The sequence below is a fragment of the Scardinius erythrophthalmus genome, assembly GCF_964197995.2.
Source record: "Scardinius erythrophthalmus genome assembly, chromosome: 22".
Lineage (NCBI taxonomy): Eukaryota > Metazoa > Chordata > Actinopteri > Cypriniformes > Leuciscidae > Scardinius > Scardinius erythrophthalmus.
In genome coordinates, this window is record NC_138242.1 from 24,049,130 (window position 1) to 24,067,000 (window position 17,871).

A 17,871-nucleotide genomic window follows, 5' to 3' on the forward strand; every position below is an offset into this window, starting at 1 on the left:
CCTGTGATGGCAAAGCGAATTTTCAGCAGTCTCCAGTGTCACGTGATCCTTCAGAAATCATTATAATATGCTTCCAATAATAAATTGTGTCTCATGTACACACTTTTTCTTTAAATAATGATACTTATATTAGCCACAAGGTGGCGCCCTATGATTAGATACAGAAGTTCTCCCTTTTCTCATATGAATTGCATGGCTAGATTCCAAACTAACTGGGTCTTACCAGGTTAACAGACAGTCATCTCCTCCATCTCTCTCCTGAAAAAAGCAGACCCCTCATAATATTCAAAAAGCTTCAAAAGCAATCAGATAACATAGCTATAAGCTATCCATGCCAAGTGTGCATTAAACTGACTAGAAGGCAGCAGGAATTAATCAATCGACAACAATAAATATAGAAAACTCACACCGTCTTATCTGAATGTGATAGCGTGACCGCTTGTTTAATACCAACAGCTGCTTTGCATGTCCAGTCAGATATTTTTAGGGGTGACAAGCACAGAGGAGACTTGCACACAAGATTTTAAAAGGCAAAAGGACAACAGCTCAAGCTATCACTCCACACAAATCACTGTAAAGGACACACTTTGATGGCCAGGTAGGACAAAATATGCTTGTCTATTCCTGAAATTTATGTTTATGCTTTCTAAATGCTTTTTCATTGAAACACAACAGATTTGATCACATGGCTCTTGCGATGAAGAGTGCATGGATAGCTGTGCTTTTTGTGATAATGGCAGCCAGACTGGGCGTCCCTCAGGAGGAGAACACTGAGGCTGAGCAGGACAGCAGGGAACCTTGTGCCCGCTGGATGAGGGGTGTTTCTGGAACCCCAGGGTTCAATGGAATCCCCGGGCGGGATGGACGTGATGGGCATGAGGGGGACAAGGGAGATATCGGAGATCCAGGTGATTCATTGGCAGACTCCAAATAGTATTAAGTGCCCATAAAAAGTACACTTAAAACACACTTAACAGGGGGGTCAGCGATGCCATAGAACAGGGTTCCTCAAATCTGGTCTGGAGGGCCACCGCCGAGTTTAGTTAGAACCGGATCAAACACACCTGAACAAGCTAGTCAAGGTCTTCAGAGTTAAATTGCAGGTAGGTGAGTTTGATCATGGTTTGAGCTAAACTCAGCAGGACAGTGGCCCTCCAGGCCTCCACTATTTGGGTTCCCCAAAGAACCTTTCAGTAAACAGTTCTTAAAGGAACCTTTTTTTGTGGAATGGAAGGTTCCATAGATGTTAAAAGTTCTTCATGGAACCATCAATGCCACTAAAGAACCTTTCTCAACACAACAAATCACAGTGTCGACCATTTGCAAGGCATGTTCATGACCCGAAATGAGAAAAACTCACAAAAGTTCAACAAAAACATCACAGGTTAACCAGTATTTCTGACTACTCAAAAATCGAAATGGGTCAAATTGACCCGCAACATAAATCGGAGAAACACACTAAAAATAATTTGTGAGTGAATATAACTTTGTGGACTCTTCTGTAAACGAGAGACAATGTTTGTCTGCAAAAAAAAAAAAAAAAAAAACTGACGTTCACATTGTCAGATTTTGGGAATGACAACCGCATTTACGTAGTGTGCGAGTCTCGAAATGTCCCGTTCACTCTTTACAGTTGCGTCTCGAATATTGTCTGTATGAATGCGCAATGGGAGTCAAGCCCATATTTTTTTACCATTAGCCATAGCGACAGTGACCAATCAGCGGAGTTTATATCTGGCTGGAGAGTGGAACATTTGAGTCACGCGTAGAAAAGAACACTGACGGGAGCAGCTCCGGTGGACAACAGTGACTGGATTTAAAACCCTCATATCCGTCACTGTATGTTACCGAAAACCACACATGAAAACTCGCAACACACGTTAGACATGCATTTGTGCTGTGCAGAGTGGCTCTCACTGTATAACGTGACAGATAGAGTTTTCCAGTCCAGTGTTCCGTTCACACAGGGCATGTTTTCCGACAATGCGGATGTGTATGAGTCCTGAAAATTTACAGGTGAGGTTGGTTATAGAATGTAGTTATCACTTCCATATACCTGAACTGTGTGTGAACGTAAGGCCTCAAATTCAGGACTGACAGCGTATTTTACTTCTGTGTGAACGTGGCCTAAGTCTCTTTAATTATCTTTGTCAAGGCTCCAAGGGACCAAATGGAGAGCCAGGTGAACCAGGGGAAGAGGCATGTGCAGGCAAAAGAGGATTTCCTGGAAACCCAGGTCTGAAAGGAGAAAGTGGAGAGGGTTCCTTCCCCTACCACTCTGCTTTTAGCATGGGACTTATAGGTAAAATCAGCCCCGCTAGAGCTCCAATCCGCTTCACAAAGACCTTCTACAATGAGCAGCACCACTACGATGACATCTCCGGAAAGTTTCGCTGTGCAATCCCTGGGATCTACTACTTCACATATCACCTCACTATCAACGGGAAGGAGACCAAGGTAGCGATGTTCCAAAATGGCCGGACTGTGGCCTTCACTCTTGACCAGTTCCACAACGGAAATCTAGATCAGGCCTCCGGAGGAACGATTTTAAATCTGTCTGCTGGAGATGAGGTTTGGCTTCAGTTGTATGATGACATATTTGATGAAGGGATTTATGCTGATATCAACAATGACTCCACCTTCACTGGTTTCCTTTTGACTCCTAAAATCTTAAGCAACCCATTTGACAACCGCAGACGATGAGACCATCTGTATTTGTATCCATATGTTCACTTAATCTCATTGAACAGTTTAATGCAGTATGCAAAGATTATTTGCAGTGTGTTTTTTTTAAACTGTCATAAGCCCTGTCATTTTTAGATTTATAGGCCAGATCACAGGGAGTCTGCCTGCCCACCCACTAAACGTCACATCTAGCCAACTGGTTTCCTTTCAACACAGCAATGTAGTTTAGCACACATCATCCTAGCAGATATTTTAATCAATGTTCAAGGTCAGTATATGTCATCATACATGCTGAGCTATGACCTTATAATTATATTTTTGTTCAGAATGTGAGTTGGGGTGTAAAATCCTTGCAATCTTGTACGTTGTAGAACTATTTAATCGCTGTTAGGATTGTTTTTAATTAACCAGAATAGCTTCACAGCTGATGAGAATTTATATTTATTAATGTTAATTAGGCAGTTTCTGTGCTACAACTTTGTTCTAGAATTTGAAGAAACCTCTTCATTATGGAATGATTTAGCATCTTTCTAAACTCCCAAAGCGGTTAATTGAAAAATCCTGCAAATTATAAGACTGCTAAAGTTTAAACTGTGAAAGCAGTATATGTACTGGTGGGGTGCTTATTAAATATGGATTTGTATGCTAATTTAGTGCAGGCTATTTCATTATATTTGAGTGTGTGCATGTCAATTTCCATTCAATTCAGTTGACATTTTTTTGTATAGCGCTTTTCACATTTCACAGTCGTTTCAAAGCAGCTTTACAGAAAATGAATGAAAGTGTCCATAATTAGTTTATTGCATTGCTCTGTGAATGACAATGGGAGTTGTGGCATACTAGTTCACTTGTATGATAGTCCAATCAAAATCAAAACAATTCTGCCAAAAGCCTTTTAAAAAAATAATGTTATTTCATTTATTTGTATTAAATTGAAAAACTCCTTGTTTGTTAAATTGGGTAGTTTGTCAGTAGTAATCATACATTTGCAAAGAAAAAGAGCTCAAGATCTTTAAAGCTTTTATTTGAAACATTCAAAGAAAAACATCTTACAAATATGCAAACAAATCACAAAGCATCAGTTTGGCAATTTAAAAAAGAATAAAAAAAGCAAGGTCCCAGAAGTTCATTAAATATTAATTTGAAGGGAGATTGTCTGGTGAATCTAGCCAAAATGGGAGAGGTGATCATGATTACAGTATATTCAAGGACACTATTGATCTTGTATACACTTTGTTTGGCTTATTTTTCCCTCCACAAAGATATGAAGAGCTAGGAAGACTGCTCCTCCATTAGAAAATAGAGCAATCAATCTCCTAGAGAAGCTGCGACACACAACCAGGTTACATGGGCTTAAAGAATCAGTAAGAAACAAAAAAACAATCCCTATACAAGTGCTGTCAAACTCCAGAGCTAGGAAATTTCAGCAGCTCTCGAAAATATTGTGTGAACCAAGTGAAATCCTGTGCACCTTTTCTACAAGTGTGCATTTCAATATTTATCTACAAAAAAACACATTCTGTCCTGATCTACTATTTTTGGCATACATTGTCACAGGGATTTATTTATTTCTGTAGTCTCCATTGTAGGCACGGTGGTCATCCTGGCCAGGATACTGACCACCATATCCTCTTAGGACATCCTGAAAACTAGGCGCTCCTGGTTCCTGGGGGCCGTATCCTGCATATGGATCCTCTTGTCCACTCATGTAGTATTGCTGCTGGTCATAGCCTGGGGTCTCAGGGTAGGACTCTTCTCGATGCTGGGGGACCTCCTCATGGGATTGCTCCTGAGCTGTATGCTCCTCTTGTGGTGAAGGACTAGCTGGTTCGGCCGCCTCATGGCGGCGCAAGCGGCAGTTTCTGTCGTACTCTGGGTCGCAGTCAGGATCAGGCTCGACCACCCCATTTCTGGATCCATCAGCATTCAGGTGAGGCTCGTAGGCTTCGGCCGGGTAGGACGTCTGTCTGTGCACAGCACGACGGGGCTCGTTTTGGGAACCCAGTGGGAAGCACTCTTCATCATACCCGATGAAACATTCATATCCCTCTTTGGTCTTCCCGCGAGGTCCCAAAGGATGTTGAGTTTCCTCCGGTTGGTGCCTTGGAGGCTGGAACTGTGTAGGCAGGTGTCTTCGCAGGTCAGCCCCAGCAGATGCATCTCGGTACATGGCGTAAGGATCATGGCGAGGGCTCGGAGGTGCCCGCATGGCGCCGGCTTCAGAGACGGGCTCGTCCTTCAGATCTTCAGGGGCCAAGCTTCCAAACCTTGTGGCTGTCAGAGGGTTGCAGTTATTATCATAGAGAGGGTTGCAGGATCTCTCCAAGCCAGAAGGTGGGGCTTCGTGTTGATGCGAGGATGCCAGAGCAGCAGCATAAGCACAGTATGGGTCAACCCGAGGGTCACAATGGGGATACCGCAGATACAGACTAGACGGCGCCTTCTGAGCCAGATGGGGTACGCAGTAAGGATCTGTCTTAGGGTCGCAGCCGAGATGGGCGTAGGATGGGGCCGATGCAGTAGCGGGCTTGTATCCGTAAGCAGCACGGAGGTGGTACTGGAGACACTCAACATCTTCTGCATCACAGATGCGCAACAACTCAGCTCTCTTCTCAGCTGACAGGAAGGGTTGCACCAGTGGAGAGTAGTAGTAGTAATTGGAACGTGGATCCTTCAGCACAGGGGTGTGGAGGTAAGCTGGGGCTTTCACTGGAGCAGGGGCTTTGACAGCAGCTGGGGCCGGAGCCAAGTAGGGGTAATATGAGTTTCCCTTCGAGTACATGCAATACGGGTCTCTGTAAGGGTCACAAGACTTGACTGGGGCAGGGGCAGGTGCTGGTGCCTCAGCCTTGGGCTTGGGTCTGCTGGTGTACGAGGCCACGCAGTTTGGGTCATCAGACTCGGCACAAGACTTGTAGATGTCGCCTAGGTGCTGCAGGTACAACTTGTAGGAACTGCGTGACTCGGCCCGATTCTTGTTCTGCAAGTACGCCAGATAGACACGATCCAGCTCTGCAACCTGAAAGTTGACAACGAATGATCTTGATTAACTACTTGGATTATATAACCAACATAAAATACATAAGTAGCCTGAATCATACCCTAATTTTTTATATTATATATTTTCACATGACTGATACATGGCCGATAATAAAAAAAAAATTACTTTTTTTTTAAATAAATTTATAAAAACAAATGATAAAATAATATAAAAACAAGTGAATATAGACTTCCCAACATTATAATTTGCAGAATTAAAAATGTTTATTCATTTTTTTCAGATTTGCTAAAAATAACATTATTAAATGATTAATGATTTAATAATTAAACTTTTAGTGAGCATTAGAAGATGGCAAAATGTACAATCTAAATGTAAAAATGCACGACGACCATGGGCATTTAAAAATCGTTGGTTGTTACTGATAAATTAAAAAATATCGGCCAATAACCGATATGGAAGGTACCGATTATATTGGGCATTCCTCAGATTAACCAATGCAAAAACTATGAACGCTTCTTGTAGGTCCTGCAGGTGCACTGTTTTCCTGTTTAGTTCACAATATGCAGTACTCACTCCCTCTTGGTTCCCATTGTCAGTGAAGTATTTGTACCAGCTCCAGAAGTCAGAGTGCTGCTTGTACCAACTGATATTCCTCCTGTTGCGGATTAGTGTCTTTGAGCCTTCCTCAACGCCTGCCTTTTCATCGCTTCCATCTGGCAGAAAAATTATGTGTTAGTTAATTGTACATATCTAACATTCACACAGATTATACTGTAGCTATACAACAGATATATGGATTGAATTTGAGACTCAATAAAGACTGACAGAACAAGCCATACTTACCGTCTCCTTTTAAACGCTGGGTCACAGGGCCAGCCAACAGAAGCTCTGATAAAGAAGAGTAGAGAGAGAAAAAAATTAGGGGGTCCAAGTCTCAACCAGATGTTGCCTTTGTCAAAGACAGAGTAGAAAATGCTTACAGACAGTAAAGACCCAATGAGCTGAGGGCAGCAGGATGCAGTTTTACAAGTTGTGTGGGGGAAGGGAAGTTGTTAATATACAGGGGTTTGTAGGAAATTAATCTTCAAACAGCGCACATCAGCACTTTGATGCCTGGCAGGGGGCTGCAGTAACTTGGCTCATACAAGCAAAAGCTATAAAATCTACAAAGGGAAGGAGCCTATATACCTACAGGTGAACCTAATTATCCTAGCATCAGAAAATGTCTGAACTTACACCTTTTCCATCTTATCTCTCTGAAGGTAACGTTCATCTCTGCTGGAATGGAGATGAGGGGATCACGGATGTGTAGTTTACCATGAGGTGATCTCAGTGTCTTATTTGATGTAGGTAAAGGAAATGTTGCTCTTTCAGAGGATCAGCAAGTTTATTTTTATGAGCTTGTAAACTGCTGCCACATCTGGAAACCTGGTGCACTTAAGAGTTTTGCTGACAACTGTTAATCATTTTATCAGTTGCAGAGCAAAGAGCAAAGGGCTCAGAAACCCGACACCCCCTCGTTTGATACAGGACTTTTTGGGAAATTTCAGTCAGAAGATAAAGTCATAAAGCTTCTAAAACAGATCTGGTATTTTATCATAGAAAAACTAAAAATAAGAATTCATACGTAACTTTTATTTTTTTACTATCAGGAAAACCACAGAACGGATTTTATTAACATGAAAAAATGATTCAGATATCTCACCTGGTAATAATAACATTGCTAACAGCAACACGTTGAAGATGGAAGATCGAGCCATTCTTAACCTTCCTGATCCTTTGGATAAACAACATTAATTATAGCATTTATTTGCATTTGCTTAAGCTTTCATATCCATACTTTAACATGATGAACCTCAATCAAGATGATTATGAGAGTTGTAATGAGAAAAAGCTTCCTTTTGCTCCTTGATATTTTATGATCTACATTTGAAGATGAGAATTTATCAAGTAGGAAAAGAAAACTTTTACATTTTACATATTGACAGAAATTTGACAAAAAATTAACTCTGTATGGTCGATTACCAGCTCATTATTTGTTGTTACATGTAACAAATGCCTGTATACAAAGAAAATTACGTTTTTTTTACCCCGTGACACCTGTGTGACATTTGCAATTTCAAGGTAAGTTCAACAAATATTGCATTTACACATTCAAGCTCTTTACACTATCTCATCATATTCCTGTCAATGTCAGTATTTTTACTGGCGCAGCTTTCAAGATGAACAGAAACAATACATTTGACGTTTTCTTTTTAAAATAAAAGGATTTTCTTATTAGAAGAATTTGGTGCATTCTGTTAGCATAGTAAAAATTGGAGCACATCTGCATATTGATAATGTACAATTGCTTTATAATCAGACATATAAGAGTCTGTGTCTTACCTCTGTTAGGAGTTGGTGACGTGAACCGCTGAAGAGACAGCCGACCGGGCCTGGAAGTTCAGCTCCACAGCTGACTGACTGGAAGAGGAAGGTGAGTCAATCCCCTCGTGTACTAGTCTCAACACACCCCTGTACACCGACTGTGCCACCGTTAGAACCTGGCCACAATTTAAACCCAACCTTGATCATTAAAAACAAAAAAGGTGCATCCCATGGGGCCAAGTACACGCTGCTTCCAACACTACCATTGGCTTTCTCTGGCCAAGCAAGTCAACCAATCAGATGTTGTAATTACAGACAGACACAGCAGGAGAGAAAAGAACATCAACTGTTTTCCATTTAGAAGGTTCTATTCCTAAACATGATGCTTTCAAAACTGAGAATGCAAAAAAAGCGTATTTGGTAACTTTACATTAGCTTTCAGTTACTAAATAAGCGTTTTTTTGTTATTTGCTTTATGAGAACCAACAAATCTAAATTTGTTTTTAAGTAGAATCGGGCTAATATGTTTGCAGTTTACATTTTGTCATTAGCAACTGGGGACATCCTATACATGTCTTAACATTGCTGAGTATATGGAGGACACTCCCATTAAGGTTTCATCAAGCAACGATTCTTGTTATCTTCAGCTTACAGAATAGCAGACATTAAACAAATCTCTATATACTCAATATTGTCATAGACGAAATGCACTGAACCGTCAAGTGCAGCAAACTTTGTAAAAGGCCTCATGGGGAATTTTTCATACGCACATCTGCCAAGCACCAGCTCAATCCATCATCCCATAATTAACTGCACAGAATGACATTTAAAGTGATCTTTCACAATTAAAACCCTGTTTGTGATGCAGATTAAGAGTTAAAGGGATAGTTCAACCAAAAATTGAACATTTTGTCATCATTTACTCAACCTCATGACCAAATTTTTGTGTGAACTATCCCTTTAAAGTATGCTTTTTTTTAAATCATCTAACATGAATATAAAGAGATTATCAAGCGAGTTTGGATATATACAGGCAGAAAAATATTTTCATGTCAATGTCAGAGCGTAAAACATCTGTGCTTTATGTTAACAGTGAATCGCACATGTAATTATGCACACTTACAGGTGTTCAGGTATGTGCAAAAACCTACAATCAGGGCTAGAAACAGATTTCAGCCTAGGGAAAAAAACGTTTATAATAATTCCAACTTTTGACTTGGAATGTCAGGGATTTTTAAAACATCTGGCAAAGGGAAGACTTTGTATTGCACACAAGTTTATTAATGAACTGAAGAATTAACAAATGCTACATCACTCACTTAAATGCAAAACAATGAACATTTTATACAATGGAGAAAATCGTCCTTTTTCGTCCTCTTCATCACAGAATATCATCGTCATCGAATAGATCTTCAAAATCTGTGGAGAAAGAGAAGTGTTAAGGAGTAGCACAACACCGAAAAAATACGAATACAGTACTTTTAATTTGGCAAATTAACCTGAATATGTTTTTTAAATAAATGTGTTTATCAAATAGTCTGCACAAATATCCATCTCTGACATGGTGTTCCTAAAATAAGGATATGAGCTCATATCGGGGTCTCTGGGTTATTTTCCGTGAAGCTTTCAAAAATAATAGCTTGCCTGATAAAAACGCCCCTGACTGACACGTGTTCAGCTACTTCAAGCGCTGCAGATGGATACAGGGGCCATAAGAGGGAAAACCTGCTGCGCTGGAGCCAATGAACCCCAATAAAAGCACTTTACATGGGCTCAGTTTCATACCTGCTTTACTCTTTAACTGCCTGCTCTTTTGGGTCATCCTGTGCCAAGCTCAAACTACCTTTACTATCAGCATATAGAGGAGGCGGAAACTTATAAAGAAAATTGTAGAGTATGCATGCTAAAGCACTTTGCAATATTCTGTTGCCAAGCAAACAAAGAAAACAGCAATTTAAATTATGGAAAGAATTTTTTTTTTTTTGAAGATTTTGCACAGAAGCAAAACAAACAGTACTTACACACATGTATACATACATACATAAGGGTTATTATCATTAAGTAAGACTATTGAAAACATTTATAATTGAAATAAAAATGAAATAAAATATAAATATTAGTTGAATATATAACATATACTCTCACACATGCATATAGTCCTTAAACACAAACACATTATACATGTGTGTGTGCACTGTGCATATATACAGTACTGTGCAAAAGTCTTAGGCTTGTTAATACCCCCCACCCCCCGGGGGACAGACTCGATGATGGTGAGATCAGATCATACCGGCTGTTGTCAGACTCCTTGTGCATACAGAAATCTCACTGGATTATTACAATTAATGGCAAAAGGAATGTTTGGAAATGTAAACTGGTATTTCCTACTGACACACTACAGCAAAATATATAAATAACTGACTTAAAACCAATTTTTTTTTTTTTTTTTGGGGGGGGGGGGGGGGTAATAAAATGCCTAAGACTTTTGCACAGGACTGTATTTATGAGGGTTTTCTGTTAATTGACAAAGTTGCAATAACATAAAATATGAATATTATTTGAAAAACAAACTACACGGAAATTAGAAATGTTGCCTTGGCAGAAAGCTTAAATAAGTTTAAGTTGAAGCACTACAAGTAATACCTGGACAACTTAAACTTAAAATAAATAAATCATAATATTTAAATCAATAAAAAAAACTAATAAAATGACAAAAGCACATAACGAAATTGCTAAAATTAACATGAAAACTAAAAATATAAAAATAAAAGCTTATTCAAAATGTCAATAAAACTATAATCAAACTAACACAAAACGGATACACATTCCACCTGATTTAACTATTAGAGACAACCCATAAATATCATAAAACATAAAAAATTGTGCCATACTAAAGATCATTATGGAGATAAAATTGTAAGCAGACAAAACACCTGATTTCAATTTAAAAATAGTCATTTCCAGGCCTGAAAAAAGTCAATAAATATTGAACATTTGTAGGTTTTGTACATAAAACTAAATCTTGCACAGCAATTTCCATTAAAATAATTTCTAGGAATGACAACTCATTGGACATGTCAAATAAAGTAAGTGATCAACGTATTGTATTGTATCGTATATAATTGAGTCAAACCAGAGCCCGTCTCTGGTCAAACGGAGTTTGTAAGTCTCACCATTAAAAAAGTCCGAGTGTACAGCCTTCTCATTGGCGGCCAGATCCATCAGCAGTCCAGTGCTGCCCCCTGCCTGTCAACACACACACACACACACACATCACTACTACACACTGAGCTGACATTTACTCAATCATGTATTTTAAACGAACAAGGTCATACATTTTAGAACAAATAATACACCACAAACATCTACAAAACATTTATTGATAAATACCAATGAGACAGTGTGTGCATCTGAGGAAATTGGACTTATGTACTAGCTGGAAGAAAGATTGGCTACACATAATAGCTACGTTACGCTGTAACGTTAGTTTATACAGATTTAAATGACATGACACATAAATCTGTTCGATCACATATATTCGAGATTTTTTTTAGCGTATGTAAACTTAAAGATACACGTCTTATCATAGAATTTCGTACTGAGAACCATGTGTAAACACTAACCTCATCCAGGTCCACATACGGACCAGCTCCCTCGGGAAACATTTCATCAACTGCTGGCTTCATAACTTCAGCGTGAGTATTTAAAAAAACAAAACAGCGATGAATAAATGTTAAAATGGTGTGTTTTTCAGCTCTCTGTCAAATTCACCAAAAACAACCCGTTCGTTGTGTCCCTGTTTCCGGTGGTGTTTCGATTCGCGATGTCCGATTCGTGAATGAATTTTTCTTTTGAGTCGGATCTTTTTTGATAACCTGTTTTAAAAGTCGATTTGAATGATTTCTTCACACAAAACTTTTTCAATACATGTGCATGAATACAAAATGTATTTCTAAATGACTATAATGGCATAATTTTTTTTTTTTTTTTTTTTTAGCTTAATAATTATGGCCTTCATGACCATATTTGGCTTGCTCAGTTGGGGATATTTTGGGGATATTTAATTTTATTTTATCAATCAATAAATTCCACTAGAAACAAACCTTGTTGTATTATTTTAATTTAATACTGTGAAGCTGCTTTGATACAATCTGTATTGTGAAAAGCGCTATACAAATATACTTGACTTGACAATAAAACTCTTATTAATACACTACCTAATCGAAAATAAATAGCATTATAATAAAAAATCAACAGCCATATGAGGCTGCATGTGGTTTTACATGACTAGCAATATTTCATCTAGACTAGAGCATGAAATATGCCAGTCGCTAGGGTCCACATGATGCCGTAAAACGCATCGAACCACTTCTTAAAAACGAACGGTTCAAAGGAATCGATTCGTGGATTTTTTATTTATTTTTTTAGGCTTCATATTACCAGTTGTGTTACATCAAAATGTTACCGGCTGGAAAACGGGTCCTACTGGCTCGGTTGGAGAACTGGTCCCCGCAGTTTAGAGCAGTGTTTAAAAAAGGTATTAAAATAGTTTCTGTGAATCGGGATGACACTTTTATTTTATTCTTACATTTCCTATATAATACATCACAATCATGCACTCTGAAGCTGTTAATGAAACATTACAATGAAACGGTGAATCCTAAATATGCCTTTTTATTAATAGTAATGGCACAAGATTCATCATTATAAGGCTATACGTGTTTTTAGTAATATTTCAATAAACATATTTAGTTTCTAGTGACAGAAACTAAACTATGATTGATAAGCAAATGACATCCACTTAGTGCTCATGTTACTCTGCCACTTCATAACCCAGCGTGTCTCCCAGATGCTGATGGGCGAAGAATGTTCTGGCCATTTCATTGATCTGCTCGTAGGCCCCAATGCTGCGGAAGTATTCCACATAGTTCCAGAAATCTGAGGTGGAATATGACCAGTAGGGCATAGCCGGGGGCTTTTCATAGGGTACTATGTGAGAGAAAGAAAAATAGAGCTTGTGTATTTCTGCTGAATTCTTGCATTCCAGAATTCCTGATGATGTGTAACTGCAGTAGTTATGTCTAAATGTGCCTCTTTGTGTCCTCAGACTGGCAAACACAACAATACACTTAATATACTGAATATAATTATAAAACAGCATCAACATTTCATACAATCCAATTATGTGTTCAAACAAAAGCTTAATTGTGCATTTTTTAAATGCTACTATTAATACTGTAGGTTATATACTGGCTAAAGGTGTGTAAACAAAATGATACATAGTCTGTTTACCCCCTTCAGGAATGAATCTGGCACCTGTGGAAGGAGAAAGTAGAGGAAGAGTGAATGAAATCCCTTACAAAGAGCTGATTCAGGCATAGAGAACTGAGGATCTCCTGAGGGATTCAAGAAATGTGTGCATTTCCTCCTCAAATATTATTCCTAACTATGTCCACTTTTGTCCTGATGAACACAGCTCAAGTCTTTAGTGTTTTTAATATTAACATGGTATGGCATTGTTTTCCTTTAAACATGTATTCCAGTTTGCTTATTTGACAAATAGCAAGTATATGTCTAATAAAGTCGGTCTCATATTCTGAAAATCATGAAGTAGCGTTCAAAGCAAATATCTAGCCTACAATGTTCAGAGTTATATGAGGAATATACACTACTTACTGCTGAGATTATTAGCAAGAAAACACAGCAAGAAAACCCAAAAAAGCACACTCCACTTCATCTTTCCCTGAAAATAAATAAAAAAAAATGTTACTAATTACAATTATGGTTACAATATAACAAAAAATAGGTAAACTTTAGCTATACTACATTCACGTATTCCTCATAATTGGGTTGGAAATAAACAACATTACCTCCTTTGCTGCACTGATTGCACGAGGTCCAGCAGTTTCTGCGAGCTAAAAGATTTTGTGCTTCACAGGTTCTTCACGGACTGGACCCTGAGTTCAGGAAAGTTTTGTCTCCTCCCAAACTAGATCTACATCATTGAAACCACCTCAAGACCGTCTATGATATGCATTTCAAATCAAATAGGTTTATGCATCATTCCATATAAACAAAACAAACATTAGATTCCAAGAACATAATTCCATTTTTAATTCATTAATATTCCAATAGAAATCCAAACACCAAGCATTCCAAAAGGCATAGAAAATACACTTTTGAGGACCAATGCACATGTGCAGAACAGACAGGACTTTAGTATATTCACAATATAAACACCTAAATCATTATTCAGTAATGACATGACATAACCGGAAACTTCATTAGCAAAAGGTTATGCTTTTATTTATTTTTCAAGAGGTGCAAAAATATGTTTAGAGCACTATATTGCAGGCTGGGTTCAGTAATTTTATGCAACAGGAGTAGTTTTATAATGATAATTTAAGTCGTTTTCACTCATAATAGGGATAGTGAAGGCACAAACTTTTCTGAACCAAAATTATATATTTCAGTTTTCACTGTTTAAAAAGGACCATCGCATCCTTGCTGATCTGTGGGTGTCATTTTGCTCACGACGATGTTGTCACGTGAGAAGATCTCTTTGGCGTGGTAGACGGCCTCTGCGGGCAGAATGCGTGAGCGTGAGAGGATCCAGGCATAGTCCACGTGAAACAGCCTGAGAACATCAGTGCACGAATAAACAAGAGAAATGCTGTTGTAGTCGGTGGACAGGACCCAGTATGGGGCGTAGGGTGTGACTGAAAAAGAATTTCACAGAAAGTTAGTTTTAAAAAAAAAAGAGCAATTCACACTTGAAAACAATAGAAAAAAGATTCTAATGTTCTAGATTTGAAAACATTGATAGACTTACAGTAGGAGAAACTGACTCCAAGCTTTGCTGGCTCCCTCATGTCCTGAACGACTGCTGTGCCCTCTGCTTTTCTAATTTTTCCTTTGCTGTTTTATATAAATACATGGATAAATGATTGTGACAAAAACTCTATTTAGAAGTCAAAAGACTTGAATTGGTCAATAAATTACTCACTATGTCTGAACATTGAGAACTTCGATGGTGTTGTCAGGTCTTAGCGAGTAGTTTGCCTCAATGCACTTGCCTTTCTCAAAGGATGCTGGGAGCTTTTCGATCTCATACCACTTTCCAAGGTACTTGAAATGAAAGGTAGAGCTCATATAAGCAGACAGTACAATGTTAAGAACACAAGTACACTCAAAAATAAAAATTCTGAAATTTTTTCACCCTCATGTCATTCCAAACCAAACAAAAGAAGAGCATTCAGATTTGGAAGTACAAGCGGATGAGTAAAAAATGTAAGTTTTGGGGGGTGAACTATATATTTAAGATTTTATTATGTTTATATATTCCTACCTTGTTTATTTCAAAGTTTGGCTGTACCATTGGTGTTGGGCAGGGGCCCCAACGAAAAGTCTGAGCAGAAGCCAAGGGAAGCAGAAGAGGTATGAGCAACACAATCATGGCCTTCATCATGTCAAGAACTGCTGTCTCAGCTGTGATGAGAAAGTAATGTCATGAGCTCAAGTGCATTAGTCATTTCATGTTGTGACAATGACAGTGTTAAAGGGATATTTGTATTATTTCTGCACAATGGCTTGTTAGAAAATGCAACCTATTGTCTAATTACAAAAGGCCCGGTGTTCTGAGACCCACCGAATTATGTGACTAGGCGATGTATTGAGCCAATAGGCCTAGTCACAATTCCCAACCCTACCATCACTACATTAGCTAGCCTATGTGTACCGGTGGGTCACATATTTCGATATAACACTAACACGCGTCTAGCGTTCTACTGTCTGCGATTGAGTGTAAAAACAACTTGCATTTGGGGGGAAAAACTCGCGTATCGTTGTTTCTCCCGGTGTCTCGCGCGTTCTTAAAATGGCGTTTCAAATTAACAGAAATTCTTTTAAAGTCGCACCTGGAGATTTCGCTGCGCTACGTCTCGCGTTTCTCCATGTGAACCTAAGAAATGTAGCATGTGGGGAGTTTTTAGACGCCTTTTGTTTTGAATGGCATGATTTTTTTTCTATAGCTGTCAAACCTGCTGGACCCGTTTGCAAAAAAAAACAACAAATCAGTGGCGTACACGTGCAGTAACTAGGCTATGTTATAAAACTCTGTGGTTACGAAATTTTTTGAATAGCTATCACTTATTGATTAAATTAGGAATAGGAATATAGGCCTATACACATTTTAATGTTATGCTTTTGTTAAACAGGCTAGATTAAATCATATAAATTCAGTTTGTTGGATAAAATCAATAGGCTAGCCTACTGTTTAGTTTTTTTTCTTTCTTTTTTTAGTTAAGGTGGTAACCCTAAAATAAAATACCAAACACAGGTTCACAATACACAGAACACAATACAAGTATAGACAGAATATAATACAATTGAAATAATTATGATATAGCCTAAATACTATTATACAGTAAAAAAAAAATCACAAAACAGGCATAATAACAATGCAAAGTACCTGTCTCAGAGGAAGATGTTGTTATGCACAGAGCTGAAGGTGTTGAATGTGCGCTGGAACACTAACATTGCGCTGATAAGAGAGGAGGAGACACTCATAATAGACAGAGATTGTATTGTAACAAGAAGCAGCTGATTATGTAAATAGATATCATGGGAGTAGTACCGCAGAGACAATGTGTGTGCTGTTTGTGTCTCTTTATTTGTCATTTTTACATAAACCTTTCCTATTCAAACAATGACAGAATGGTTTATAGTAATGTGGATCAGGTGACCTTATTTATCAAGGTAATTTTCAGCAGTTTCAGTCCCTTATTCGTTCATAAAACTGACAATCAGACTTTCCCAAGGGCTGAAGACATTAAATGATGTAATTCTTGAGTCCTCCACTGCTCGTGATGAACACATGGCAGTGGCATAACCTGTTTTAAAGTGATATAACCATGGTAGGCTGTTAAGTATTATTACAAAACAAATATTACTAATAATGTTATATAAGTTAGATAGTAAAAGTATATTATATCTCAGTATAGCTGTCACATTTTTTGGTTCAATGTCACCTTGGTGATGTAAATGCCACTGCTGGTCAATTGCTTGATCAACATAAATAGCAAATTTACAAAAGGTGTTTTCACAAAACACCTGGTTACGATGGTTTTGCTGGTTTTGCTGGTTACGATGTCTGGTAAAGGTCAAGATTTTTGCAATCTCTAAGCATACACTCTTAAAAATAAAGGTTCTTTATTGGCATCTGGGGAAGAACATTTTTCATTCACAAAATCTTTCCATTCTACTAAAGGTTCTTTATTGTGGTTCTTTAGATTATTAAAATGTTCATCACACAGAAAAAAAGGGTTCTTTGGAGAACCCAAAATGGTTCTTATATAGATTGCTGTGAAAAGCCCTTTTTCGGAATCTTTATTTTTAAAAGTTTAGCAACTAAAATCTGTTGAAAGGGTCCAGTAGGAAATAAAGACTATTCCCCATCAACATTTATGAAGGTTTACCTGAAATAATACATGAATAATTAACCTAACAATATTTGAAATCTAATATTCCGAATGACTGATGAGATACCTTCACAAGGCAGATTTAGATACCGAAATGAATGAAATTACCTGTAAAATTAGGCTTGTAAGACCAGTATAAAAGAGAAAAGCTTTTTGTCTTGGAATTGTAATTAAATAAAAGTAAACTATAAAAGTAAAAGTAAACCGTTTCAAAAGAACTTGAGTAAAAATTGAATTAGGCCTACAATTGTGCTTTTCTCCTTGAATACACCAGTGGTCCATTCATGTGCCTGCTGTCTCCTTTGGCTCCACCTAATGGTTACAGCTGTTTTTTCTACT

At 38.1% G+C, this 17,871-nt stretch overlaps 5 protein-coding genes across 10 annotated transcripts; 1 reads left to right on the forward strand and 4 right to left on the reverse strand.

Moving 5' to 3' along the window:
* The first annotated feature begins 249 nt into the window (after nt 1-249).
* Nucleotides 250-3,637, forward strand: adipoqa (adiponectin, C1Q and collagen domain containing, a). The gene is made up of 3 exons (XM_081352019.1): nt 250-598; nt 676-908; nt 2,156-3,637. Exons 1-3 carry the CDS (start codon nt 591-593, stop codon nt 2,701-2,703), a joined length of 789 nt encoding a protein of 262 aa, XP_081208145.1. The 5' UTR covers nt 250-590; the 3' UTR covers nt 2,704-3,637.
* A 52-nt stretch (nt 3,638-3,689) lies between these two features.
* and1 (actinodin1) lies at nt 3,690-8,149 on the reverse strand. The gene is made up of 5 exons (XM_081353385.1): nt 8,072-8,149; nt 7,392-7,463; nt 6,530-6,574; nt 6,260-6,399; nt 3,690-5,704 (listed from the first exon to the last, which is right to left on the reverse strand). The coding sequence occupies exons 2-5, from the start codon at nt 7,444-7,446 to the stop codon at nt 4,247-4,249; spliced, it is 1,698 nt and encodes a 565-aa protein (XP_081209511.1). The 5' UTR covers nt 7,447-7,463; nt 8,072-8,149; the 3' UTR covers nt 3,690-4,246.
* Nucleotides 8,150-9,309: 1,160 nt separating this feature from the next.
* cops9 (COP9 signalosome subunit 9) lies at nt 9,310-11,909 on the reverse strand. Its single transcript, XM_081353386.1, has 3 exons — nt 11,677-11,909; nt 11,227-11,299; nt 9,310-9,472 (listed from the first exon to the last, which is right to left on the reverse strand). Exons 1-3 carry the CDS (start codon nt 11,737-11,739, stop codon nt 9,435-9,437), a joined length of 174 nt encoding a protein of 57 aa, XP_081209512.1. The 5' UTR covers nt 11,740-11,909; the 3' UTR covers nt 9,310-9,434.
* A 957-nt stretch (nt 11,910-12,866) lies between these two features.
* Nucleotides 12,867-13,790, reverse strand: otos (otospiralin; the record flags this gene model as incomplete). Its single annotated transcript, XM_081353387.1, has 3 exons — nt 12,867-13,042; nt 13,346-13,369; nt 13,730-13,790. The coding sequence occupies 3 exons, from the start codon at nt 13,788-13,790 to the stop codon at nt 12,867-12,869; spliced, it is 261 nt and encodes an 86-aa protein (XP_081209513.1).
* Nucleotides 13,791-14,008: 218 nt separating this feature from the next.
* apodb (apolipoprotein Db) lies at nt 14,009-17,836 on the reverse strand. Of its 6 annotated transcripts, none has more exons than XM_081353392.1 (6): nt 17,641-17,836; nt 16,524-16,595; nt 15,402-15,541; nt 15,060-15,181; nt 14,886-14,971; nt 14,052-14,772 (listed from the first exon to the last, which is right to left on the reverse strand). In XM_081353392.1, exons 3-6 carry the CDS (start codon nt 15,519-15,521, stop codon nt 14,537-14,539), a joined length of 564 nt encoding a protein of 187 aa, XP_081209518.1. In that variant the 5' UTR covers nt 15,522-15,541; nt 16,524-16,595; nt 17,641-17,836; the 3' UTR covers nt 14,052-14,536. The 6 variants fall into 6 exon arrangements, with proteins under 6 accessions (XP_081209514.1, XP_081209517.1, XP_081209516.1 ...); XM_081353393.1 differs by lacking the exon at nt 17,641-17,836 and adding an exon at nt 16,689-16,910; XM_081353388.1 differs by lacking the exon at nt 17,641-17,836 and having other exon boundaries at nt 14,009-14,772; nt 16,524-16,622.
* Nucleotides 17,837-17,871: the final 35 nt, after the last annotated feature.